This window comes from Pezoporus flaviventris, unplaced genomic scaffold (assembly GCF_033815535.1).
Source record: "Pezoporus flaviventris isolate CSIRO_AGI_PZ_B2104156 unplaced genomic scaffold, CSIRO_AGI_Pfla_v1 ptg000008l, whole genome shotgun sequence".
Lineage (NCBI taxonomy): Eukaryota > Metazoa > Chordata > Aves > Psittaciformes > Psittacidae > Pezoporus > Pezoporus flaviventris.
In genome coordinates this window covers 436002-462714 of record NW_026892556.1, presented here as the reverse complement: position 1 = coordinate 462714, position 26713 = coordinate 436002, and the positions used below count along the sequence as shown (strand labels likewise).

Here is a 26713-nt window from a genome sequence, read left to right as displayed (position 1 = left end):
ACTACTGTACAGTGAATCGAGGTGTGATACCTCTGGAAGCAATTTTAGACCATTAAAGGTCCAAACTCAAAGGTTTGTTTTAGAATTAAGACAGCAATACATACAAACCAAGTGATGTTGACCTGCACTGCAGAGACAACCTTTCAGTTTGGTTCAGCCACTGTGATTGCTGCTGAGAGCAGAGTTCTGTGGTAGTCCACTTCCAACTCTGTGTATATCCTGTGATATTCTGTTATCAAGTCAGGTGTTGGATACCAGGTAGCTAATTGCTGTAACTGAAGTAACGAGCAGCATCTCAGGAAGGCATTGGCTTTTTCTCCTGCACTGGGGACTCCTCACATTTACAGAAATGTGTTACTAAGTTCATATAAACCCATAATTATTATTCTTGAGAAACTAGTTCTTGGTTGCTAGATTGTTCCTTCTGATCCTAGCAGGATCGGGTGTCTGGTGCTCACTGCTACACAGAGCTCATTCTTCAGACATGCAAGTGTGGCTCTGCACATTTCCCTTGTAAATCGAGGGACAGGCTCCCACCCTGGAACGCTGCTGTTTGGAGAGCACATCAGACTGAAGCGTCACAGAATTCAGATTTATTCACAATAGTCACTTTTCAGCTCTATGGATCTGTATTTAATTCTTTGGCTTCCCAGGTTTTTCTGGGTGCTGTGGCTTCAGGGTTTATTCTTGGCTGGTGAAGGTGGTACATTAAACCAAAGAGGAACTCCATTGCTTGTTGTCTCCTGTAGCACTACTTCCTAATAATGAAGTAGGGAGTTTGGGGCAATAGTGGATGGTGCAAAGCCGAGAGTATTTAAGAAGAGTTGGAGGGGGAGAGGGGGTTGTGGTGTGAGAGCCTTCTAAGCATTGTCCATGTGGTGGTGAATCTGTATGGTGGTAGAGTCATAGATTCCCAGATGGGTTTGTGTTAAAGGGACGTTAAAGCTCCTCCAGCTCCAACCCCTGCCACAGGCAGAGACCCCTTCCACTGGAGCAGCTTGCTCCAAGCCCCTGTGTCCAGCCTGGCCTTGAACACTGCCAGGGATGGGGCTGCTACTCAGAGCCTCAGCATCCTCACAGGGAAGAGCTTCTGCCTAAGAGCTCATCTCAGTCTCCCCTCTGGCAGGGGATTTGGTTTTGCAGTGTCAGTTTTCACAAATATTTATGTGTTACCCTGATTTGTAGCTATAATCTAAGGATGTTGAGGCAAAACGTTTGCCTGAGCTTCTGTCTTTCTTTTTAGCCTCCACCTTCAGTTTTAGCTGTCTTTTTTAAGACACTTGGATGGAATATGCTGCTTCTGCCATGTAATACTGCGTGGTGTAAAACGGGCTATTTCCCATAGCGTAAGTCATGGGAATGCAACAGTTCTGTATGCAAAGAAGCTGACGGTTCAGATATTACCAGAGCCTGTGGTACTTGATGATGTTACTGAGTTACTGCCTTCTTCATCGGGAGCCTTGAGGCCCTTCAGTGCTTGCCCCTGGCACACACCCTTTGCATATCCCTTTGGATATTTGGATAAAGTTCATTTGGATCTGCTCTCCACCCAGCTGATTCTGGTTGGCTTCTTAGTCAAGGCGAGCTTGGGAACAACTTAAAAGTAGGCACGTCAGAAGCTGCGACATGACCCTGGCTCATCGGGAACGTTGTTCTCTGGTTCCCAAGCTCCCTTAGTGAGCGGCACCCGCAATGCTTGGCAATGTCCCATGGTGGGGGCTGGCAGCTCCTGCTCTCCTGGGGCTGGTGGGCTCCTCCAGGCCATGGGTTTGGCAGAGAAAAAGCCCTGGGTACCTCCTCCAGGTGGAATTACAAGGTTTTATTTGTGATTATACTGTACCTTGTGTTTTCAATAGCAGGTTCTTGCACAAGCTTGCAGATTGTAGGCATCCAGGGTGAGAGAGCTTCATTGGACTGCTTCCCCCTTCCCACAGCGTTAAAGAGCACAAACCAGCATCTGTTTAAAATCCAAATAACAAAAAAAAAGAAAGAAAAAACCACAAACACATAAACCACAGACACCAGAGGTGTCCTCGTGCTTTGTGCTCCGATGCACTGAAGCATTTCAGCGGTTGTGAGCTGCCCCGGGATTTTGTGAATTTTATGTTGGTAAAGGGTGTTGTGCTCTGGTGAGCAGCAAGGCTCTAATTGCAGAGTGTTGATGTGGTGGTTCTTGGCTGTGCTTTGCTGGTCTGCTCTCTAATCCACAGCGCAGCACAGGGATCCGCAAAGCACTTCTCCCCTTCTTATGGGGCTGATGAGGAAATGTTCAGAGGAGGAAGGATAAAGTATAAGGAAGCTCTAAAAGTCACCAGCAAACTGCATATCAAAAAAGACGATCAGTTTTAGACACCAATAGTGTGAAAGCAGAGGAACTGCCCCCCTTCAGCTTTGGTGGGCTTATCTTCTGTTGGATGCTTTGGTATTTGTTGGCACTAATCCTGATACGAGGCATTCTTAAAAGACGAGAACACAGCTTCCCCTTGTAAAGGAACTTACCTAAGTGCTCAGGAATGGGTTCAGTGGACATTAGTTTGTCTCCCAGAGCCAGCTCTGTAGTTTTGCATGATGGTTTGGCTTCTCTTTTTCTTACAATCCTTTCTTAGTGCTTGCAAGCACCTTCAAGGACACTTGTGTATCTCTTTTAATGGGAAGAAAATACTCCAGTATGTTCTGAGCAGTTTCAACCTGCTTAGGCTTTTATTTTGGAGTTTATAGTGATATCATTCTATAAGTTATTCAGACAATCAGCCTATTGCTGACTCGTGTTTCTACTCTGACAATTCCTAACAATTATCTTAAACAGTCACTTAAAGCAGCAGTTGTCCCTTGGGGTGGCTCTGAACCAGTCATGTGCTTACATTGAAGAAAGGAAGGTTTTTGTACTCATTGACAGGGCTTTTAAAACTCGAGATGGCTGGAGTAAACCATTGCTAGCTCTTCCTGAAGTCTGGATGAGTACCATGGAGGCGTATGAGAAAGGGGAGGCTGCGGTGAGCTCTTAGGCAGAAGCTCTTCCCTGTGAGGGTGCTGAGGCGCTGGCACAGGGTGCCCAGAGAAGCTGTGGCTGCCCCATTCCTGTCAGTGTTTCAAGGCCAGGTTGGACACAGGGGCTTGGAGCAACCTGCTCCAGTGGAAGGTGTCCCTGCCCGTGGCAGGGGTTGGAGCTGGGTGGGCTTTAAGGTCCTTTTCTGCCCAAACCAGTCTGGGATTTATGATATATTTAATGCAAGAAGGTTGCTTTTGCCTGCGGTAGGAAGTAAAGCAGTGGTGGTGGTGGAATTTTCTTCCTGTTTGCTCCATTAGCTTTTCCCTTTTTTTTTCAACCTGTTATTTCGTAGGGTTCTGTGGAGCATTATGTTCCAGTCCAGCATTTAAGTGGGTTGAATTAAGTAATTTGTAGTTTTAACTAAAGCCTTGAAAAGTTCTGTGGCTTGTCTGCAGGGTGAATTGCATCTCCAGCTGCAGAAAAGACCCCGTCTAGTGTTGGTGTTGAAACACTGCCAGTACCAAGCAGATTTCAAGGATTAGCTTTTGTTTAGGTGCTAAACTACTTCTTGTCTACGTCTGACAATGCAGATCAAGAGGGGGAAGCTGGGAAGCATCAAATGCCACTTTAACACTCTCATTGGAACGTATATCTCTCTCTGTTTTCTTATAAATATATGAAATACTTGAGTTTGTAGGTGGATAGTATTATAATGCAAATCATTGTTGGGAGAGTCATCAAGCAACTTGTCAGTCACTTATTTCCATAGGTTCCTTACTTGGAGTTCCTCCTGTCTTGCTTTGAGACTGCAGATGCGCACTTCTGACCTCCTCCTTGTCATCCCCTGTCAGAATCCCCTTTGGCTCTTCCCACACTTTCCGTGTCCTCTCCTCAGGTTGATGAAAGAGAAATGCAGCTGTTCACAGGCAGCCTGGGGAGCTGCGGGCTGCAGGAGGGAACCAGCTCATTGTCTGACAGTCACCTCTTTGAGCTGATAATGGGGTTTTATGGATCATCACTGCTTTGGAATAGTAGATTTTGGGAGGCAGCAGCCAACTGCCAGTAGTATCACCAGTGTTCTGGTGTGTTGTAAGTTACCCCTGCTTCCCTTTGGCTTGAGGAAGGACTGAAATCAACCTTGACACAGTGAATCCAAGAATCCAAAGCAAATGGAAATTATGCCTGTCTGTGTCAAAGCTAAATCTGCTCTTGGGTCCTTTTCCATTACATGGCGACACAGAAAGACCTGCATATCTGGAGATATTTCCCTATGGAAGGTGTAGCACCTTTCTCTTGCTGTTAGACACAGACACTGTTTGTACATGGTGTGTGCTTGTCGTTCATGGCAGCCTCACAGCTGCTCTGGGTGACCCTAAGAGCGTTTAACATCAGAGCCTCACTTGAGTGGTGCGTGGTGACTGCTGGCATTCACCAGGATGCTTCCAGTGCCCGGGAAGCACCGAGTCTGGTCCTGCTGGGTTGTGTCTCAGCAGGTCTTGTGCGTGCCTCTGGCATGTCTGCTCTGTCCTTCCAAGCTGCATTCCCTGTTGGGAATCCTGCCAGAGCCATGCGCTGCTGTCACACGGAGGAGGCCAGCAAGACTGCCCTTGGTGTTCCGAGGGGTGCCAAAGGTGTGCATCTGACTTCATTTTAATATTAACTAGAGCTGTCCTAAGAGTTCCCTGTCAGAGAGGCACAACTTGGTCAGGGAGGTTATGGGGGGAGGAAGAATTGTGTCAGCTGGAACTTGCCTTATGCCTGGGCAGTGCCACAGGGGCTGGTGCCACCTTGGTCACCAAGGGGCCAGGTTGATCCATGCTGTGTGTCCTGAGCACTCCACCCCCTGCAGCTCAGCACAGGCACGGGGCAAGCCTGAACACTGTTGTTGTCGCTCTGTTTTCTCCTGCTGCCACTGATACACACTGTGAATAACAGTATTTGCAACGATACACATCTTCATGCACAGGCAACGTCCAGTGTATATTTAATAACAGCCAGGCTTGCTGAGCAGCCTGCACTTGCAGAGCACTGAATGACAGCTGTGGGGCTTTTACAATTGTTTCAATTAAGATTTGAATTTTAAATCTCACTTTGTGCTTTTGACACTCTGCATTATACAGACTCTTAATTCCTCCTGTTGATTGTACTCAAGGAGAAGAGGTATTGTAAATTTAGCATCAAGCCACAAAAACTGACACCTTTCAAATAGGCACAGAATCAACTGTTTCATTTCACTTCTTAACTATAATATCAGGCTGACATTGACATTCTGGTTTCAGCTTGAAGGAGATTTACTGCCACATCCTGCACAAGCAAGAGGAAAATGATTTTACAATAGGTGTGTACTGGAGTGGGAGCTGTGACTGGGCATCAGTTATGTTCTGTAACTCCTTGTGGAAACGCAGAGCTCCGAGAGGGGAATAGACTGTTTTTTTGTTTCAATTATATCTTTTTTTAATGTTCTTTTTCAATCTTTGGAAAAATAAATAAAACTTTAAACGCAGCTCTGGAGCCTGTGAGTGTCTGCATTGTTGCTGTAGCATGATGTAGCATGCATCCCCCCCTTCCTGTGTTCCTGGGGCTTGGGGGGATCTCGGGGAGCCTTTGCCTCCCCCCCTCCCTCACTGCTAACATGTGTTGTTCTCTCTCCCAGCTCCCAGGATGTCTGCGGACGGTGGCTTTGGCACAGCTGGGAACAGCGATGCCCAGCAAAGCCTCCAGTCCTTCTGGCCGCGAGTCATGGAGGAGATACGCAACCTGACTGTGGTGAGTGTCCTCGTCCATTGCCTTTCTCCTGGAGAACTGATGCTGAAAAGTGCCTGCTAATGCCTGTGAGCAAGATAATTCAGCTTGAAAATCCCTGCTGCTCGTGGGATCCAGTTGCTGTGTACACCTCAGGGCTGGCTCAGGCTCATAGCAAAATGATGTGCACCAGGTGTACCTTCAGCTCGTTCTGGACTGAGCCAGACAACAGAGCTTATTCTGAAGGCTCTTTTAACAGGCTGCCTGAGGACCATGGCTGCTGCCTGGAGAATTGCAGAGGAGTTATCTGCTGTTTGCAAAGGAAAGGGAAGTGATTTTAAAATAGCTACATGGTGTGTAGCTGCCATGTGCTGTTCTAGCTTCCAGAGGCTGAAGGGTTTGAGAATACACCTTGGGTTATACTCCATGGGCTGTTTAACTACTGTTCACACTCCAATGTAAATGAGGAATCAGCATTGTCTGTGCTGAAGGACAGGCCATGTCAGCACACCCTGGGAGATGTTACTGTCCAAAATGCCGCTTAGTCCTTTCCCCTTCAGAAATTCAAACACTTGGCTAATGACAGTTCCAATTTTGTAAATGAATTTTGAGATTTAGGCTGTTGCGTAGAACTCTTGTGCCCTCTTCTAGAAACATCTCCTTTGACAAGCCTGAAAAATCTGAAAATCACTTGAATGCCAAGTGCATGGTTATCACAGGCTTTATTAATTTAAAGACATCTGATTAGAAAAATCCTGTATAGGCTGTGAAGAAGAATTGGACTAAGTGGCTTCTATTTTTTTCCATCCCCAAAAGAGATGTGCCTGAGAACAAGGGCATATAATAAAAGTGACTTTTCAAGAGAGACTGATATCGTACTGTGTGATACAGTGGTCCTGACAGCACACTCCAATGCTTCTAATGGAGCTCAAAACAAAAGAGCTCCAGTGGAAGACGGGCTTTTCAAAGTGAAAACCCCAATCCCCCAGCCTGAAGATAAGCTGCTTTTTTCAGGCTGTGCATAGATAGTTGATTAAAGAAACAGATGTAGAAATTTGTATGTATAACCAGAATTAATGACTTTCCTCTTTGAGCACAGCGAATTCTTGTGTTCAAGAGCTGTAGTTTGTCTTCATCCCCACATGAAAGAGGTTTATTATGCAGCTTATCAAGTATGGGCAGCTTCATTTTTAACTGTCGTGTGAATTTATTGCATTGCAAGCTAGGAATATTGCACTGGGGACAGTAGTTGGAAAGGAAAAAGGATAACTGCGAAACATCCATGTGTAATAAATCCTGAAATGTATTGGCATCCCATGGATGTGGACGTAAGTAAACTTAAAACTGTCTCACCATTTCCATCTCCAGCCTCTTCTGCATGTGCTCTATAGTAGAGGTCAGAGCTGTTTGATGGAAACCTGCTTTCTGGGGCACGCTCTGTCTGGGTTTGTGTCATGTGCCACTTGTAGCTACAGTTCAGAGGAAAAAACATGGGAGCTGCTTTTGAAGTCCAAACCGGAGTTCCCTCTTCTTTGCCCACCACAGCAGAAAGGGTTCTAGCCTGGGCTTGGAGAAATGGGAAACAGAACCAGGCTGGAAGGAGCTTCCCAGCGCTGTGGGGAGTTAGAAGAGACCTAATTTGGGAAAAAGAAAAGATGAAGAATTGGTGTGTGAGGTTTGTTGTGCTGGGAGGTGGCCAGTGCTGGTCGTGCTTCCCTTCCCCACCATGCTTGTGTGCTAACGGTGATTTATGTGGCGTTTGCCTGTCTGCCTTAAAGGAATAAAGGAGCTTTAATTCTTTTCTCATTTCTCCCACTGCCTTTCCTCCCTGAAGATGTTAATGGTGCTGTACCTGTGCAGCTCTGCTTGCAGCTCGGCTCGTCATAGAAGTTGATGTGCTTAAGGCTGTTAAGAGCTTCACAGACAAGACACTTTGTCCTCATCTGTCTGTAAGGCTTGCTCAAAGCTCACCAGGCTCTTGAAAAAGGAAAGAACCTTTAAAAAATGTTAAAAACTAAACCAAAAAATGTAACACCCCCCTCTTCAGCATGTGTTTCCATGCCCTGGAGCCCCTTACACTGCTTGTGTGACGGTTACTGGTTGAAAATGCCACCTTGAGCACGCTCTGTGTTCAAACACAGGTCCCAGCCCTGGCTGCCCTCTTCTCATTGCCCCCAAATCCTTCCAAACTTCTGTGATCAGCAATGGATGAGGCAGCCCTCAGCACGCCACCAGGCGGAAATGTCCCCACCTCTCAGATTAGTTCTGGATTTTCCTCTCTCTTTTCTTTCACTGCCTTGTCTCACAGTGCTTCCTTCCCTGGAGAAAGGAGTTTTCTATAACATTTTGGTGAAGAAGGGAAGATGTGTTTTCAAAGCCCTTTGTTTGAAGGGACCCTTCATTCCTGATGCAGTGGTGCATCAGCTCAGCCTTTCTCACTCTTTAAGAGGCTCCTGGTACAGCACACTGTGGATTTGTATTATTGTATTCCTCTCTGTCCCTTCAGAGGAGGCAGAGCACTGCTCATAGTGAAGCTCAGCAGTTTCCCTCACCCCGAGAGCTCTGCAGAGAGGATCTCTCCAAGGGACATGTCATGGTATTTCCAGTGCTGCTCCTGTTGGGTACGTGCTAACAGCTGAGCAGAGCAGGAGTATTCAGTGCAGCACTCACTCTCCATCCCTGAACCCAGCGCTGCACCACTTGGAGTGAGCAACAGATGCTGGAAAACAGTGAGAAATCCAGCTAAAAACAGGAAAAGAGATTTCTATGGAGGAGACTTCTGCAAGGTTTTTAACACCAAAATTGGTATCGGGCAATGGGGAAGTGGAAATAAAGCCCAGAAGATTTCATCCTGTGGCCCCCACATAGCTTTTGTTTGCCTTCATTTTCTCTTGTGGCTTTTGGTAAATTCCAGTGGTTCCGGGTCCCAAGACACTTAATTGAATTAGTTGCCTCAAATATAAATAGATGCAGAAATGTCTAACATCAGAAACATCCTGTTCTGCAGAATGGCTGCAGCTTTGAGATGAAATAGTAAATACAAATGTCTGACAGGAGATTTAACAGAATTCTATCAGTACCAAATACAGAAAAGCAGATGAGAATTCTCAGGCTTGAGGAGAATCTGCTCTGCCTCACAGAAAATAAGTTATTTGTATAAATCTGTTAGCCAGTTCTGGTCAATTCAGACTTGTTCTGACATCTTGTATTTTACCTTTGTTTTAAGTTAAGTGTCAGTAAAGTGTCTCTCAAATGTGCATCTCTCTGCAGAAAGACTTCAGGGTTCAAGAACTCCCTCTGGCTCGGATTAAGAAGATAATGAAACTAGATGAAGATGTGAAGGTAGACTCATGGGTTTTTCTGGACTTTTGCTAATCCTTTGGTGGATATTGTAGCAATTCCTTGCAATTCATTATTTCTTACCAGCATTATTTATTATTATTTTAAAGCACACTCGAACAGTTGCCTTGAATGCAGTAGTAGCTGGTGTGTAATTAAACAGAGCTGGGAAAGCAGACTGATTTGGGAGCTTTGCAAGACTCTGTCAGTTTTGCTTTCTGCTGGTAAAGATCAGTTTTCTGTGTAATTTTGGATATTTCCTGTTTTTTTCTAGCGCTTGCTTGTCTTTGCTCATGTGTCCTCTGTGTTTCTCCCATTTCTTCCCTCTATAAAGCTTTATGAAGTGATAGCCCTTAACCCTGTGCTCTACAGTTTCAAGTTTTATGGAAAAAACAGGTAGTACTTCAGGCGGGTTACAGGGGTGTGATACCGGTATTGGAGCTGAGCCCTTGACGTGTGACTGATGACCATAACAAGTGCATTCACTGATGAAAGCTGCACTGCCTTCTTGTTTTTCCCAGTTTGACACCATCCTTCTGTTAGGACAATCTTTAACACTTGAACGAGATCCTGAAGGAGGTGTGTGTTGTCTCCCTGTACAAGCGAGCCATTCATTCATCTGGGAAGGGAACAAACCCAGGCCTGAGGTCCCAGATCTGTGTCTGAACCAAATGAGTGCCACATTTTTGCTGATGAAGAGGAAGAGGAGATTTGTAGGGCAGGGCAAGTTTCTGGCCTGGAACATTGTTTAATCAGAAGGCTGTACTAGAAGTAAGCAGGAATGCCAAGCCAGCTAATAATGAAAGTGCTTAATTTGAGTAAACTTGAGCTAGAGACTTTTTAAGGAACAGGAATTTGGAGAGGAGGCAGAGTCCTTGCTCAGGCCTCCAAACCTCCTTTGCAGTTTCAGCAGTTACGGAGTCGCAGAAGAGCAGGTTGGTGTTCATTCCAAACTACAGAAATGTAACGATAAAGTGAGGGCCAGGTTTTACAATGAGCCCTCAGTCTGTCCTCTTCAGTTGCCAAATCCCTTATGTACATGCCAGGACACTGCTAGGAGAAGCTGCTGTTCGACACCATCTTGGTGAATGTGCACTGATGCTGTTTACTGGCCATAACGAAGTACAATAGAACCATCAAATCCTAGAATCCCAGGTTGGAAGGGACCTCAAGGATCATCTGGTCCAACCTAACTAGGCAAAGCATGACCTAGACTAGATGGCCCAGCACCCTGTCCAGTGAATCTTAACAGTGCTCAGTGTTGGGGAGTTACCACTTCCCTCGGGAGATTATTCCAGGTTGTTCTCACTGGGAAAAATTTTCCTCTTGTGTTTAGTCAGAATCTCCCTGGGAATAACTTGTGCCCATCACCCCTTGTCTTTTCCATGTGACCCCTTGTGCAAAGGGAGTTCCCATCTTCTTTATAGTCATCCTTTAAAGGCTGACAGGGTCTCCATGACCTCATGGAGCTGACATTTGACCAGAGGAAGCAGTCTTGGATGGCAAACTTTAGATGCCGAATCCTGTTCACAGTGTGTTTAACTGGCATGTGGTGACTCTTTGGGACTCTGATTGCAGATGATCAGCGCAGAAGCTCCGGTGCTGTTTGCAAAGGCTGCCCAGATATTTATAACAGAACTGACTCTGCGAGCGTGGATACACACAGAGGATAACAAGCGCAGGACGCTGCAGGTAACAGAGCTGCTCCCACCCAGCCTTCAGCTGCTTCACCAACTTCCCAGCTCTTTGTTTCCATAATATGAAGCATGTTTTGTGGACAGTACCTTTAGTGTCTGTGTTTACCAGTACAAACCTGTGTACCACGTACAGGGCGCAGTGCAACCGAAATGCTGTAAGCAACAACAGCAAAACCAAACCAGAGCTGCAGCTGTGAGCTAACTGACCTGCTGTGAGGACTTGGGTAGCTGTGGTGGTCAACTTGGGGTTGATTGGGTTTTCAGTAGTAGTTCTAATGTAAACTTGTAGATGATTGTATGTCTAAATTGAGATGAAAACAAAAAAACCCTCCTCTGGGACAGATGACTGTTTCTTCTGGATTGAGGGGCCCTCAATAATAGTCATATTTTAGTGGTTCAGGAGTAAACTGTAACTCTTTAAGGTTAAGAATTGAAACTACACCAACAATCAGTTCAGGCCTTCAGATCAGAGGTGAGAAATTCAGGACCATGTCACGCTCCTGTACCCTGGCACTGAGATTGCTGTGGTGGCAAAGAGACACATCTGATTTCAGTCCAAAGTTGTCCTATTGGCATCCAGCCACTCAATCCTCAGTAAACTGGGCTAATGCTACTTGCTTAATTCAGGTTTTAACACAGTCACTGTCAGAGGATGTGTTTGATAGATATTCCATGATGAAGATGCTTTGTAAGTAGAAGTGCTGACTTGGGCACCTCCTCTTAACAGTTTTCAAGCTTGGATGGGTCCATTTATTTCAGAATTGTACTTAAAACTTGATCCTAATGTGCAAGACCTTGAATTGTCTCAGGTTTTGTTGCTGTCTTGCCTTCTCCAGCAGCTGCTCTCCACATGGTCAGTCCAGCTGCAGAAATGCAGTTGCTGCTTATCAAGTACTTGGGAAGAAAACTTGGAGTGGTCCGAGTTATGGAAGTGTGTTCCCGAGGAGATTGGATTGAAGCCAGTTTTCAGCAGGGAGAATGGAACAGGAGCTGTGTCTGTTCAGGCCAAGTTTTCTTCCTGGTGAAGACACTTCTGTAACACGTGCTGCCTGCAGAACAAAGGAAGTCTCTCAGGCTTTGTGTGTGATCACTCTTTGGCAGTTAAATGCCAAAGTCAGTGTGAGGTTTAGAAATGTCAACTAGCACAAAGCGAGAAGGTTGATGGTCTTTCAGATTTCACCTCCTCATCAGGCAGCATGGGCATCTGTGTCTCAAATCTTGTTCATATACATGTATATATATAATACATATATGCTTTACAGATTTATCTTCCGCTAATGAGACTTTTAACAGCTTCTTCAATTAGCCCAGCTTTGTAAAAAGGCTTGCAGGGGTTTTAAAATGACACAGTACTTCTTTTGTTGTGGTTTTATTAAGAAATTCAGCTTTTTTATCATGGGGGTTCTTTCAGATCTTAAGCATATACATTTAAGTGATGGCTTATTGCTGGGTTACTGTTTATGCAGGTCCTTAATGCTTTGACCTAATGCTATTCTTTAGATTTCTTTTTCAGGCACGGTATGAAAGCAAAGTTACAAGCTGCTTGGAGCAGACATTTACCTTGCCAGTTTTTCACAGAAGCTCATTGGCTCTTGCACATCCTTTTTCTGATACATGTTTGGCCAGTTTGCTGAGTGCGTTTTAATCTTCATGCTTTCTTCTGCCCATTTTGCCCATCCACATGCTGAAGCTTGTTCTCAGCATCTCTTGGGATTCCCCTGCCTTGAATAAGATCCTGTAATACTTAATTTTTTTCTTTCTTTTAATCCCTGCCTAGCTCAGAGGCTCTGCAGACGTTGCTCCATGGAGCACCCATCCAGTAAAGCTTCATTTTAGCTCACTTTGGGGTTTTAAAATGTTTTTTTTTAGAAGAATTTGCCCTGTTTTTTAATGTGCTAAAAGGCTTATGGTGGTTGTCATGAGCCCTCAGTGGTGAATTACAGCTGTAATATTGTAGACAGCCTGATGGGGCCTGGTGGGTGAGTAGACGGCTGTAAAAGCACCTTCTATTGCGCATCTTGGAGGCCTCACTTGACTCAGTTAACAAGCTCTAACTTTAGTTATCCAGAGGCAAACCTGACTTCTAAAGCTGAAGAATGTCTTTCTCTGTTGTTTTTTTTTTTCCTAGAGGAATGACATTGCCATGGCCATTACAAAGTTTGACCAGTTTGACTTTCTTATTGATATTGTTCCAAGAGACGAACTGAAACCTCCAAAGCGGCAGGTGAGACACAAACAGGCCTTATGGCTTGTCCTTTCCTTGGGGTGACTTCAGTCTGTAGTTAAACAGAGTTGATAAAACAGTACAGGATCAGATTAAACATGAGGTTTGTGCCTCTCTCTTTTACATGTGTATTTACAGTAGTTTTCGTGTTCTTCAGATTTTTAGTAGAAATAGAGCTTGAGAGGAGATTGACAGAAGTCGGACATGGGGACGAAAACTGCTAAATAATTCTCATGCCCAATATTGCCAGTGTTAAAGAATTAACTTTAGAAAGTGTGCTGAAGCTACATCCTTTAACTTGTAAAGGGAGAAAAAGGCTCCTTTGCTTCTGCTTCCTTTGGGGCAGTCCTGGCTACTGTAAACATCCTTGACTGGAAGCTTTAAGGTGTTAAGGGAGCTTTCAGTCGGATGTTTACAGCAGCAGGCTGCCACACTCATCTGAGCACAGGGTCTTTGAAATTTCACAAGCTGCTTGCTTTACAAAGCATTTGTTTCCCTCCATGCTTGAGACAGTGCTGAAAAGGCAATGAGGTGGGGTTGAAGCTCGGTCTTGCTGCTTCAGACACAGCTCCTGGTGGACTCATTTCTCTCCTTCACCTAAAAATGTGGTGTTTTGCTGCTGAAAGGTCACCAATTCAGTGATTGTTACAATTCCTTCAACTGGTTTTCTGCTGCTTTGGAAGGTTTGCAGTGTGTTAGTCCTTGAAAAAATCCAAAGTGGTCCTTTAGCTTCCCAAGTGAGTGCCACTGGAGAAGCTGGAAAACATCTTCCTGGCAAGGAAAACACCTTTTGTGTCACAGTCTAGGCAGGACAGGCCATGCTGCTGCTGCAGTCAGCTGGGATTAAAGTGAGCAGCATCCCAAGGCTTCATTCTGGGTGTGCTTGGAGCTCTGCTCTGCACATAACAGGGAGCATCACATACGGGAGCGTGGCACAGTTCCTTCCCCGCATTCCCTGTTTTCTCCCTGCAGCAGAGATGATTTAGCCAAAGATCATGAGTTCTGTATCACATCAAAAATGAAGCATAGCCTGCACAGCTGCTCATGATGCTTCACTTCACGGGGGGTGAAAGAAAACCCACGTTTGGTTTGTTCTGCTCTGTAAGCAGCCTGAGATAGCACAGGTTAATTCTGACATTGCAGATTCAGTTCTTTTAGGTGCTTCGTTTGGTTATTCTACTTTGTAGAGCTATTTTTAGAAGTACTCCATGTTTGGGAGGGAGAACATTGCCCATATCTTCTTGCTGGAGTTTTTTGACTCGCATCAGAATGTTCTGATTATGGAACATTCGAGTTCTGTATTCAAATGAATGCCTGAAGTATTTTAGTAGTGCGTTAGATGCATGTAGGTTGCTTGGTTAACGTGTCTTGATGATACATCAGTCTTTTGGATTGCACAGCATCAGCAGTGAAACACTGTTGGGTTTTGGTTTGAAAAAGGCTTTAGAGATCTGTCTGTCACTGATACATCCACTGGCTGTGAGCACTGCTGTGTCATGAGAAATGCTTCTGTTGGAAGGGAAGTTTAATGAAGAAGCAGCTGCCTGATAAGAATGTAGTTAGGACTTTGCAGTGGAAGACACTCCTTTGCCTCAAGAGCGTTGAAAAGTGGCTGCCCGTAGGCTCGCAGCCTGCACCTCTGCCTGGGGGCACAGTCTGTGTTTTCTCTCTGCCACTGTTTGACAAGTTAGTGGTAGTTACGTGGAAGAGCTGGGAATGAAACCATCACTGTTATGTTGCTCTGGTAACTGAAGCCATGGCTGGAAAATAAAATATGTAAATGATGTGATACAATGTAGTTCAAGCAGATTTGGATTTAAAGCCATTTTTGCCTGTAGCAAATGCAGCTTAGCCTGGAATAGATGCTTACAGAAGTATTCAGTTGCTTTAGTTGCTACGGGATTCAGCTAGGAATGAAGGGTTGGAGCACTCTAGAAATAACATGTCTGAGGACTGGGGTATACAGAAGCAGACACAGCTCTCCTATGCGTGCAGTTTGTGGTTGACTGAGATATGGCTTGTTGCATATATATTTTAAATTTGTTATTAATCCCTCCCCAAAGGATTTGATGAAGCAAATGGGAATAATCAGCAAGCTCCCATATGTAGGAAGTGTGGTGAGTATCTGATTGCAGTGGTGTGCAGTACCATGGGATAGTATCAATGTTTGCTCTGAGAGCCAAGCTTAGAAGTTGCATCTTGATTACAGCCAACTGTGAGCAGCTTCATCTTTGGGGGGTGATTTTCTGTAGGCTGTTAAAAACCTCCCAATAGTAAGTCTTTCCTTTAGTTGCTGTCTCTGAGAGACCTGCATCTAAGCAAAGAGGCTTTTACTCAAGCCTGATGCCCGTCTAGCCAACATGTATTGATCTTGTGTAATGTGGATTTTTCTTCTCCTGTCCAGTTGGATATACTGAAGGTAACCCATGAACAAGCCTCATTTAACACAGGGGAGCCAAGCAGCCTGGTGTAAGTGCGAACTACCATGTTGTAGCACGTGTAAACATCCTACACTCTCAGCTGTGAACTCGAGGTGGCTGGGAGAGGATTGTTTACGCCTTCTGCCATGGAGTGAACGTCTGTGTCCGCAGCTTCCATGTGTGCAGGATCTGGCTGCTCCTCTGAGGAGCTTAAGAGTTTGGCTTCTTAAGCGTTAACAGCTTGCACTTCACATCAGCTCTGAAAATCCACTTCTGTGCCTAAAACTCTGTTAATCACAAGGGGATTTTCCCTTCTAAAGACATACTTAAATAAAACAAACCAGCAGCATCAGCCTGTGCTTCTGACAGTGAGCTAGAGCAGAGCCTTTTGTTTCTTCACACTGTTGAGATACTCCCGCCACCAGCAGAATCAGGCTGCTAAGCTATGGTACAAGATGAAATTGTTACCATTCTGGAGAAGCTGGATTTAAATAAAGGCACAACAGGGTACATGAAGTACGTGGCTTTTATTCCCAGGGGTTTAATGTCAGAGCTAGATTGAGATTTGTGTTAGGCTAAGACAAGGGTTTGGTAATGGATGAGGCTTCATAAGTCTTCTGGTGCATTTGCAATTCATTCTGAGTTAAGGTAACAGGCGATGATAGAATTCATTGGTAAGGAGTTGTGTGGATTTCGGCTATGGTAATTTTACTCATTTGCTTCTCTTAATGAAATTGGTGACTGCATATTATACAGAGGGTACTGGAAATGGTTTTGATACCCCCATAGCTGGACTAAATAAGGAAACCCTGTTTTGATTTATAATTTCATATTTATTTGGTTAAACTGTTTCAAACGAGGTATTAAAGGTATTTTCCCATAGATTGTGTTTAGGGGGCAGATGTTCCAGCTGGGGAGGGCTTGGATATGGATCTGTTCCCTCCCTGTTTACCTGGCTTTTACTTCTGCTGCAGGAAGAGGTACGTCAGGCTGTGACCCCAGCTGAGCCTGTGCAGTATTACTTCACCCTTGCCCAGCAGCCTGCTGCAGTGCAGGTTCAGGGGCAACAGCAAGGACAGCAGACCACCACGTCTACAACTACCATCCAGCCAGGACAGATCATCATCGCCCAGCCTCAGCAAGGGCAGGTGAGCCATGAGCAGCATTCAGAGGCTCTGCAGGTCAGTGTAGCTGGTGAAACCCTCACCTCACCCATGTGTGTACTGCAGTGTCCTGCTCTCACTGCTCAGAACAGCGAGTATAGGCCAAAAGTGTGTGTTCTGTTCACAACCAGGTGTTCAGATACCTCACTAACAAGGATCATCTAGATCCTGGCTTCCATTTGTGGTGATTTATGGATCAACAAGTAACAGTGGGTCTGGGAAGCAATCTGTCTGTTGTAATCCTTGTATGCTGTGGCTGTTTTGCTCATGTTCAGTCTTGCTTGGTCCTTATCCTTGTTTTGAATACAGACCACCCCTGTGACGATGCAGGTCGGAGAAGGCCAGCAGGTACAGATAGTGCAGGCCCAGCCGCAAGGCCAGAGCCAGCAGGCTCAGAGCGGGACGGGGCAGACCATGCAAGTCATGCAGCAGATCATCACCAACACAGGAGAAATCCAGCAAATCCCGGTAAGGCTTTGCCAGGAGAAATGTCTCACAGTGTTGAGAGCAAACTGTCTGCTGGTGTTCTGGCACGAGACTGCAGACGTGTGCTTTTTTAACTGGAAGAGCAAGTTTGGATTGAGTGGTGTGTTTCCTGCACTTAGAGAGGAAAACTAACCAGGTGTGACATGAAGAGGGAAATAAATCTACCCACTAGTGTAGGCACATTGCCCACCCCCAGCACTTGCCCCTGAGTGAAATGGCTACGATTAGGAAGCAATAAGAATTTCCTGGATAAACCTCAGTTCTTTACTCCAGCATGGTTTCAATAAAGCATAATTGACTTCTTTTGCCTTTACTTGGTTCTGCCTCTGCAATCTGAAGTCATGACTGGGCAGACTGAGTGGGAGAGGTGCCATCTGTGAGTTATTAATAAAATTCTACAAGAAGTAGTTCTACAAGTACTTTGGGCTGGTTGAAGGAACAGCTTTGCAAAGCCAGAAGATACTTCTTCACTTTCACATCAATATAGACTTGCTGTGGCTGTAAGAAAGGGATTTTGAGTACCCACCATCAGCAGTGACATTCTGGCATGTGTCCTAGGTAAACACGTGGGTCAAAAAAGTCACATTTTTTCCCCCCTCTGTGTAACTTCCATTCACAACAAAGCCAGGTCTTTTGGTTCCCATCTGGAAAATTTCACACCTCTTAAAGAAAAATCTGTGCAGTTGTGTGTACTTAACCAGCAGCCAAAGGTCAGAGCGAGTGACCAAGACCAACATTTCACTTTGCCTTTGATTTCTGTTATTAAGCTGAGCTTTCACAGCAGTGCTGCTCTTCAAGACTTGTGGAGCTTCACTCCCTATGGCTGGAAGCGCTTGTGCTTTGTCACAGCGTCTTGAAGAAAGTTTCAGTTGTGAGTGTTGCCAGGTTTTTCCTACCCACTTCCAAATTCTTTTCACCTCTTGAAGTCTCCAGCTAATTCCTGCTGCTTGGCTTAAGGTGTTGGTCAGAAAGGAAGCGAATTGCTTGTCAAATACAGTGCTTTACTATGGACGACCTTTTTCTTCCCTGTGATCTTCTCTACCTTTCTTTTTACATCTTTTTTCCTTTCTTATGAAAGTCTCTCTGAGATACTTGTTCTACAGAGCATTTTGGAAAGAGATCTCCACCTCCAGCCTCAGTGAGTCCGTTAGAACAGCACTGAACATTGCAGCATTCTCCTTTGGTTCAGCAGTAAAAGGAACAGTTCAGTCTTGTTTTCCAGCTGTCTCCAGTGAATTCTGTAACTCACTAAAAGGAGGAGGATTGGACATCTACTAGGAGAAGGGATTCTTTATAGTGAGGGGGCTGTAACCTGCTGAAAGAGCTGTTCTCTGCATAGGTAGATCCCATTGCAAGTGGTCCCACGTTTTAGGAGTGTGAGACTGGAGACTCTTCTCTAGTGTCTGCTTTTGGCCAAGCATGTGTTTCTACTTTCCTCTTGCTTGAGAGCATCTAAGAGTATGTAGCTGGTCCTCAGAAGCTCCTTACACTGCTGAGTGTAGTATCTTTTGTCTTTGGGAGCACTTGGGTCTCTGACAGTTGTAGGACTCCAAAACAGAGCAACTTTGGAACAGTGTCTTAATGAAACAGTCACAATTCACACTTCTGGATCTAGCAGGGATGCTGTTTGCACTGTAATAAAGAGAATTTTTCGTAATCGCAACGTGTTGAAGAATCAAGTTTGTGCTGAAGGAAGCATCTTCCCATTGCTCACTTCAGAGAGTGAAGTAAAATAGGACATGGAGCTGTGTGTTTGCTACATGCTTTGTAATGCCCTGACCTGTTTGATTCGTGAGAATTTCAGCCCTTGGTCTCTTCAGTGCTGCTGCCTATTCTGCTCTTCCTGCTGTGCTTGTCTGATTTTTCCCTTGGGTTTCTGGGTTTCCTTTCTTCTTGTAGTTAGTACTGTCTTCTCATAGTTCCTTTTCTCTCTGGTATGTGTTAGGGTTTAGCAAAGAATCTTTCATAACACTAATGTGACAGTTCACAACTCTCATGAAGCTGGTCTTGCCTCTGGCGACTGCAGGAGTGTTGAGAGAATCTCACCAATGTTCTCTGCTGGTTTCCCACATGCACTAATCCCATGTGCCCATCTCTGCTGTGATTTACCAGTTAGGACCACGGGTTGCCTGTGGAGAGGTGGCTTACAAACTGAGACAACCTGGGAGGAAGTGTGTGTGTCAGTGAAATGGTCATCACTTGTTTGACTACATTAATTTTGTTTGAGACTTAACCAGTGTCTCACCAGACCTCGCTGGGCTTTGGAGCGGGCTCTCACTGCTGATGGAACGCTTTCTGAATCGCTTTTCACCCATTCAGTTCATGGTGTAGTTAAAATGGAAGCAGGAAGCCCCCAGTGTGAAAAACAAAATCTGCTGGCAGATCTCAGTGCAGAAACAAATTCTTTATTGAAATGTTGATGTTCATGTGCAGTTTATTTGCTCTTGAAAAAATCTTGGAGCTTTTAGCCACGGCTAGTGAAGTCAGCAGCCTCTGTGTAAATGTCAAGACTGAGTTCTAGGCACTTGAATCTTGGTCAGTGAGTGGTTTGTGAAGTATTTTGTATGTCCTTCTTTCCCCTTTGTAAAATGAAGAAAACTCAAAACCTTTTTCTGTATATAATTAACCTTAAGACATCTAAAAGTCCTGAAGTTAAATAACACAAAATGAAAAACTCAACTGTAGTATCAATCATACTGTGACCCTTTTATTGCTTCTCGGATGTGTATTAGCTGTTTATATCACAGGTTAGCATGATGACAATGTCTTCGTATCCCACACCCCCAAGCATCTCACCTTGCAAGATCAGGGTTGTAGGAAATAAATTTGTGTTTCAGTGTTGTACACAAAGCATCAACACAGAAAGTGCCGGCCTTTGCCAGGTGGGGGTTGATGTATATTGGCAGAGAGCTGCATTAAAAGCTTCCAAATATATCCTTGGGTTTTGTCATCTCTGCTCTCTTTATTTATGTGAAAATATCCCATATATTCTGTAATATTTCTTTGGCAGGATATGATAGGAGTGTCATTATGTGCAGCTAGCTCCTAGCAGCTTTCTTTATGTGAAGTGCTACATCATAGTAATTCAGTTCTCATAACCAAAAAGAAGTGTTCTCAAAGCTCTCTGAAACGGAGCAGTTAATGTGCTTCAGCTGCTAACTGACCACCCCCGTTCTGGACCAAGAGGTAACGTTGGGCTTCCTCAGGGGTTTACCTTAGGAATGTGCAGGAGTTCTGTGGAGCTCGCTCTTGCTTGGCAGGGTCTGTGGTAGTTACTCATCTAAACCGTTAATCAAGCGAAGCTTCCCGGTGTCATCTGTTACTCTGGCTCCTGTTGTGGAAACGAGAAGGGAGGTTTGTGTGTTTTAGGTTACAGTTACCTGTTTAATTTTCTTTCCCTGCCCCCTCCACTTGTCTCCAGGTTCAGTTGAATGCTGGCCAGCTGCAGTATATCCGCTTAGCCCAACCTGTGTCAGGCACCCAGGTAGTCCAGGGGCAGATCCAGACGCTTGCAACCAATGCACAGCAGGTATGCACGGGAACAGCAGGGCTGACATGAACTGGTAAAGTGTTGTTCCCTAGCTCCTGAAACTGCAAATCCCAGTTGAATTTACCAACTCTTGGGCTAGGTCTCCTGCATTTCTTTTTCTTCCCTTTACGTTCATCACAGTAATGAAGCAAGGAGCGTAGAGGAAGCCTCCTTTACCTGTACGGGAAAGGTGCATGCATATATGTATGTGTGTGTGTGTGTCTCACTGTACAAAGCTCACGCTGCTTCTGAGCTGGTTGCCAGTAAAACTCCAGTTCATCAACCTTCTCTTTATACTTCTGCTCCTTCTGGCCGGGTGAGGGAGAAGCAGCTGTGCAGCCTCTCAGGAAAGCTGTTTCAGAGGTGAAACATCAAGACCAGTGTTGCTGCCAGAAGGTTCTCTCATGTTCTTGTTGAGGCTGGTCTCTTAAGGGATTCTTCTCTGCCTTCAGAGGATAGGAAAGCTGCTGCTTTTCTGTGATCCTGAAGGCCACGTTCTAAGTCAGGAGATGCTTGTGTCTGGTTTGTAAGGCCTGAATCCCTTGTCCTTTGTTCTTGACTTGCCATTAGCACCAGCATGATTTTGGGCTGGTGGCATAAGCTGTATCTTACCACGTGGTGGGGTAATGATGTTTGAAAGAGTCTAAAAGCTCTTGAAAAGCAGCAGCACAATATTGTTAGTGGGGTTCTGACCCTCTGCAAAGTGCTGTCAATGATCATCCTTTTCTTATCCTTGTAGATAACGCAGACAGAAGTCCAGCAAGGGCAGCAGCAGTTCAGCCAGTTCACAGATGGACAGGTAAGAACTTGGAGTCCCTGGGTACTACACCCTTTTGAAGTCAAGGACTAGAAAGACTGTCCAGAAGTCTGCATGTTCTAGCAAATCTGCCTATCCTGGTAAAACCCTGCTACTGCTGGCGAGCCCTGACCAGGAGCAGCGTAAGTGGATGCTGTGCCAGTCTTAATTCAGATGCATTCCCGGTGTTCTACTGCCTTCACTCTCAGTTAATCCAGTCCCTTGCACTCTGAGTGGGATCTGTTTTAGTCCTAACCACCTCAGTCTGGGCACAGAGGCCAGGTTGGATGGGGCTTGGAGCAGCCTGCTCTAGTGGAAGGTGTCTCTGTCTGTGGCAGGGGGTTTGAACTGGATGAGCTTTAAGATCCCTTCAGCCTAAACCAGTCTGGGATTCTGTGATCAGAAATTCACAGGATGACTGTTAGGATTTAGCAGCAAATGTCTAGCAGTGATTTCATGGCCTGTTTTTTCAGGGGGATGGATTTTACTTGGACCTGCGAATTGTTGTTAAGGCCACCTCTAAATCTGTGGGGTTAATGCACCATGTTCTGCTCAGAGGGAGCTGGCGCTGGATGTCATGAGAACTGACAGTCATTTCTTTCCCTTCCTTCCATCTCTGCCAGCAACTTTATCAGATCCAGCAAGTGACCATGCCTGCAGGCCAGGACATCACCCAGCCCATGTTCATCCAGTCCACCAACCAGACCTCAGATGGCCAAGCCACACAAGTGACAGGGGACTGAGCAGGGACCTTGGAGCAAGTTGTCTCTGTGTAGGAAGGAGCACGTACCAGCTTGACATGTGCCATCCCGCCCTGGTCTGGTGAATACATCTGCTTCTGTGTCTCTGTACTCGGTATTAAGCCTATAGTAGGCTGCGTTCTCCGGTGCACTGTACACCTTCCTCTGGTGGGTATGAGGGAATATCCAACAGACACTGCCAAGAATGCAATATTTTTATTTTTAGAAATCAAAATTTCTGTGTATTCAGCTGCTTGTTCAAACCTATAAAACCTGAAAGAGAACTCGTCAAAAGGAGATTGTAGCATCTCATTGAACAACGACGTGTAAAACGTTTTTACCTAGTACGATTATTAAAGGGTGCTGCATCTGGTTTGTTGTAAGAGCTTCATTCCCAGTATTGTGTTTTCTCTCTGACTAGAGCTAGATTCAGTCCTCCCGTCTCAGTGGTTTGTTAGGGGAGTGGGGGGAATGTGTGTGTTAGATTTTCCTCTCCTGCCTCCTTTTTTGGTAAGCCAGAGCATTGGCTACATGCAGCTCGAGGGCAGGGAGCAGGGGAGGAGTAATTAAAGTGAAAACAAATAAACCCCATTCCTTGCATTATGACTGTATTTTCTAAGGGCAAAAGGTTCTTTAATTTGGCCTGGTTTATTCCAGGAACACTAATGGAAGTGTGGACAAACCCCAGCCCTGCTGTCAACTGTTGTACCAGCTGCAGTCCCTGCATGTAATATAAGCTTCATAAAATGAAATAAATCTCCTTTGTAAGATAACGTGTGTGCTTTCTTTGAGGCCCAGGGCCTGGTGTCAACCTGCCAAGGCAAAGAGCATCTTCAGTCCCTGGAAAATACCCCACTGAAGTAGTGAAACCAGCAACAGTGTTTAAGGGTGGGCTGGATGAGGGCTCGAATGGGGAGGTGGCTGTTCTGTGGCTGCCTCCCACAGCAAGGGGAGCTCCATGCACTGATCAGTGTCTGAGTGCAGGCCTTCAGCTGCGGGTGCTGTGGCTGCACTGCCTCTCCCTGCAGCTTCCCTGCTCATCCAGCAGCAGGGAAGGGGTTTGGGGCAGGTTTAACTGAACACACTGTGAGTACCCCAGTGGTGCTGGGTCACTGAGTCTCACTCAGGTCTTAGCTAATCATGGGTGTGAGTCTGAGAGCCTCGCGCTGTGACACAGTTGGCACTTGGACCTGGAGCAGCTTCGTGTGGTGCCTGCTGGGGCCACTCAGCGTGCTGCGGTTTCACAGGGAGGAGGAGCCTTGGCCCATCTGTGTCGTGCGCTCCCCCGCAGTGCCCAGGGACCCGGGGTGAGGAGCAGCCCTGGGTGCCCTTTGTCCTGCTTGAGGAAGGAAAACTCCTCTCCAGCCCTTCACTGCTGGAAACTGCTCATCTGGAGCTGGCTCCTCCAGTCGGCCGTGGGACCTTGCTGCACGGGCTGCACCTCCTGGCCTTTGTAAGAGTTCATTTACTTGGTTTTAAGTGTTTTCCCTGGCCCTGCAGTGCCTGCGAGCCAGCAGCGGGATGCTGCAGCCCGGCGCCTTCCCAGGCATCATCATTCAGAGGCAGGGCTCTGGAGGAGCATCTCCTGTGCATGGAAATGATGAACTTGGAGGGGGAAAATGAACCTCCCGTGAAAGCTCCGTGCTTGGCACCGGCCGCGAGAGGGCACCCGTGAGCGCTGAGCTGGGAATGGGCTGGAATGGTTCACGTTGCAGTAGGAGTAAACCGCTTGCGGGGCGGAGAACGGCAGTGAGGCGCTGCGCCTGGAAGGAGAGAGGTTTCCGGCGACAGTCTCTGTCTCTAGCTGACGGCGACGCTGCTTCTGACCCGCTCGGTATCGCCTCGATGGTCGCAGACAGATCTCGCCCTGGAGTGTGAGAATTTAATGGGCAGTAAATGCCGGTTGTGTTAATGTGTAGCTAATAATGGAGATAAGGCTCTGTGAGGCTCCAGAGTGCCCTCGCTTCTTTGAAAAAGTATTTCAGGGGGAGAGAGCAGCGTGTTTTGGAGAGAGCTGACCTCGTTTGTCTGTCCCAGCTCGGTGAACCTCGGGTGCTAACGGGAGCCAGATCTCCTGCATGAGGACTTTGGTTATCTTCCGAGGGAGCCTGATGGCAAATCGGGTGATGGGGGGCGATGGAGGAGGACGGGCGCGTTCCCGAGGGCTGAGGGACGTGTGGGACCCTCTGCAGGGGATGCTGATGGAGGTGGCAGAGCCAAGACGCCTCCAGGGAGCCGGGGGGGGGGGGTGAAAGCTGATGAGGAAGCAGCGGTTTGAGTTTCCGTTTCTCCTCAGGGCTGATGAGCTCAGCACAAGCCGCGCGGCTGGGGTTGGCGCTGGTGGGGTTTGGTGCTTGGCCAGCCCTCGCCCAGGCGCGGGGGTGAAGCTGCCCTCTCGCAGCCTCTCCCGGTGCAGGGTCTGGGCTCCCACCTGCAGCAGGAGCCGTGCCCCTGGGGAGCAGCGCTGGAGCGGGAATTTCCTGCATCTTCGCGGAAGGAATCTGGGTGTGAAGTGTCCTGGAGCCGCAGAGCCAGGGGTGCAGAGCTCTCTTGAAGCCCTCAACCCGCTTCCTGCCTCACCTTTGGAGCTGGGGAGCGGGGCCGAGGCCCTGACCCATCCCCTGCAGGCAGCGCTGCGGCGGAAGCGTCCCGGTTCCTCCCGCGGGGCCGCGCTGGGCCGTGCCCCAGCTCCCCGCCGTGCTGGCTCCGCTCCGAGCGCGGGCTCAGCACAGGCGGGGGCCGACAGAGCCGGGGCTGCAGCGCCGGGGCCGGGCCGAGCAGCCCCGCTGGCCCCCAGGGCTCCCCCGGCGGGATGGAGCCCTCGGAGCGCCCCAGCCTCTTGCTCGTCGGAGCGCGTGCGAGCACCGAGCCAGGAGCTCATCGCGCTGGGCCGGGGCCAAGCCCCAGCACAAGCAGGTGCTCTGCAGCCTCCCCGTGCCGCCGCCACCGCTGCTGCTGTCCCCGGGGCTCGCCGGCTCCTGGGGCACCGCCAGCACCGGGTCCCCTGAGGCCTCGTCCGTCCCTCACTGTCCCGGCCACCAAGGCCCGAACCCATCTCCCTGGCACGGAGGGGGCTGCCCGCATCCTCCCCACCGCGATGCCACCCCCAGCGTCCCCCCACGACCAGGGCGCCAGGCTGAGGCTTTGCTCCGGTGCCGGGCTCGCCCCCCTCCCGCCTGCCCCGCTCCCAGCCCGCGGCCCTGCAGCCGCATACCAGGACTGCAAAACTTACTGGAAATCCTGTGGATGCAAATCCCGGCCTCCCGCCCGTGCCAGGAACCGGAGCTCAATCCCGAGGGGGCAGCAGGCTCTGAGCACACCGCCTCCCCGCTCGCCACCGCCCGGCCTCGGGAATCCTCTTTAGCTCCGCATGGGAAGGATGCTCTGCGGGACCCCGGGGTGGCTTCCCAAAACCTCCGCCGGTTCTGACGGAGGGGTCAGCACCGTGCGGATTCAGGCTCCCTGGCTCCATCCCAAACCCTCCCCGCCCCACGATGGATCGTGGTTCCCAGGGTTGGGAGGCAGGGGTGGGCATTAATGTGGTGACCCCCAACCCCATGGCCCCAAAGCGGATGCAGCGGGGAGGGCAGCTGGTGGTGACGAACCCTCTCCCCTAATTCATGAGCAGCTCTCGGACTCCGGCACAGTTTAGAGAAGTGACGTCTTTGTTTAAAACGGAATCCTTCAGCAGCTCCTCACCCACAGACAGCTCCGCCGGTGCCTCCCCGGGACACCAGCCTGGATGTTCCCCATCCAGTGGTGGAGCACAGCAGCAACGAAACAACTCCACAACCGCCCCGACTCCTCTCCAGCAAGGGCCCACCTTGGCCGCAGTCCTTTCCAGGTCACCTTCCCTCTGCCCCCGCCGCAGCCCGGAGGCTTTAATCAATCACCAGGTGAAACCTAAACCTTGGGCATACGCTGAACCGAAGGCAGCCGGTGAAGGTCAAGGTGCTCCCACTGCCGGGGCCGAGGCGTTCCGGGGGCACCCTGAGCGCAGCCAGGGCCATGGTCCAGGAGCTGCGTTCCCAGCAGAGGGGGTGAGGGCAGGAGGGGAGCACAGAGGAGACCCCGCAGCTTCCCTGGGGAGAACTGGGCTTGGATTCACAGGATCGCAGCCTCCATGGACACGGCTCTCGCTGCAGTGAGGGCCGAGTGGCAGCAGGATGGGGCAGCATCCTGGGAGGGGATGCGGGCTGGTTCCTGGGGCGAGTTTCACCAGCACCAGTCCCTGTGCACCAGTAAATAACATTTGCTGTTGTCTATTAAAATAACCTCTTTATGGTGCGGTTCCCCAGAGCTCCCCAAGACCGCAGTGCTCAGAGGGCCCGTGCCAGGATCTCCAACACCACGTTAAATAATTCACCAACCAAAGGCTTTAGGTTGCTCTGCTCTGAGTGAGCCCTGCGGGGGTGGGGGGACCCCGCTGCTGCAAAGGTGCAGAGGGTGCACGGGGACAGCAGGGACGGGACTCCTCTGCCCCTGGGTTGCTTGGAAAGGGACTCCCAGCACCTGCCTCAGTTTCCCCAGTGGTTAATGGGAGGCTGTGTGGAGGGGCATCAGGCAGATGGGAAAACCGCTGGGAAAC

General features: G+C 47.9%; 1 protein-coding gene across 2 annotated transcripts in view; it reads left to right on the top strand.

The window, feature by feature from the left end:
* The window catches only part of NFYC (nuclear transcription factor Y subunit gamma), a 31605-nt gene extending 8707 nt beyond the window's left edge, over window positions 1-22898 (top strand). Inside the window, exons 2-10 of one of the 2 annotated variants that reach the window (XM_061449782.1) lie at window positions 5643-5755; window positions 9002-9073; window positions 10649-10762; window positions 12896-12991; window positions 16386-16559; window positions 16884-17042; window positions 20482-20589; window positions 21329-21388; window positions 22009-22898. In XM_061449782.1, the coding sequence (XP_061305766.1) occupies window positions 5651-5755; window positions 9002-9073; window positions 10649-10762; window positions 12896-12991; window positions 16386-16559; window positions 16884-17042; window positions 20482-20589; window positions 21329-21388; window positions 22009-22128 (1008 nt within the window). In that variant the 5' untranslated portion in view covers window positions 5643-5650 and the 3' untranslated portion in view covers window positions 22129-22898. The remainder of the gene's footprint in view (window positions 1-5642; window positions 5756-9001; window positions 9074-10648; window positions 10763-12895; window positions 12992-16385; window positions 16560-16883; window positions 17043-20481; window positions 20590-21328; window positions 21389-22008) is intronic. The other variant, XM_061449784.1, reaches the window with a different exon arrangement.
* Window positions 22899-26713: the final 3815 nt, after the last annotated feature.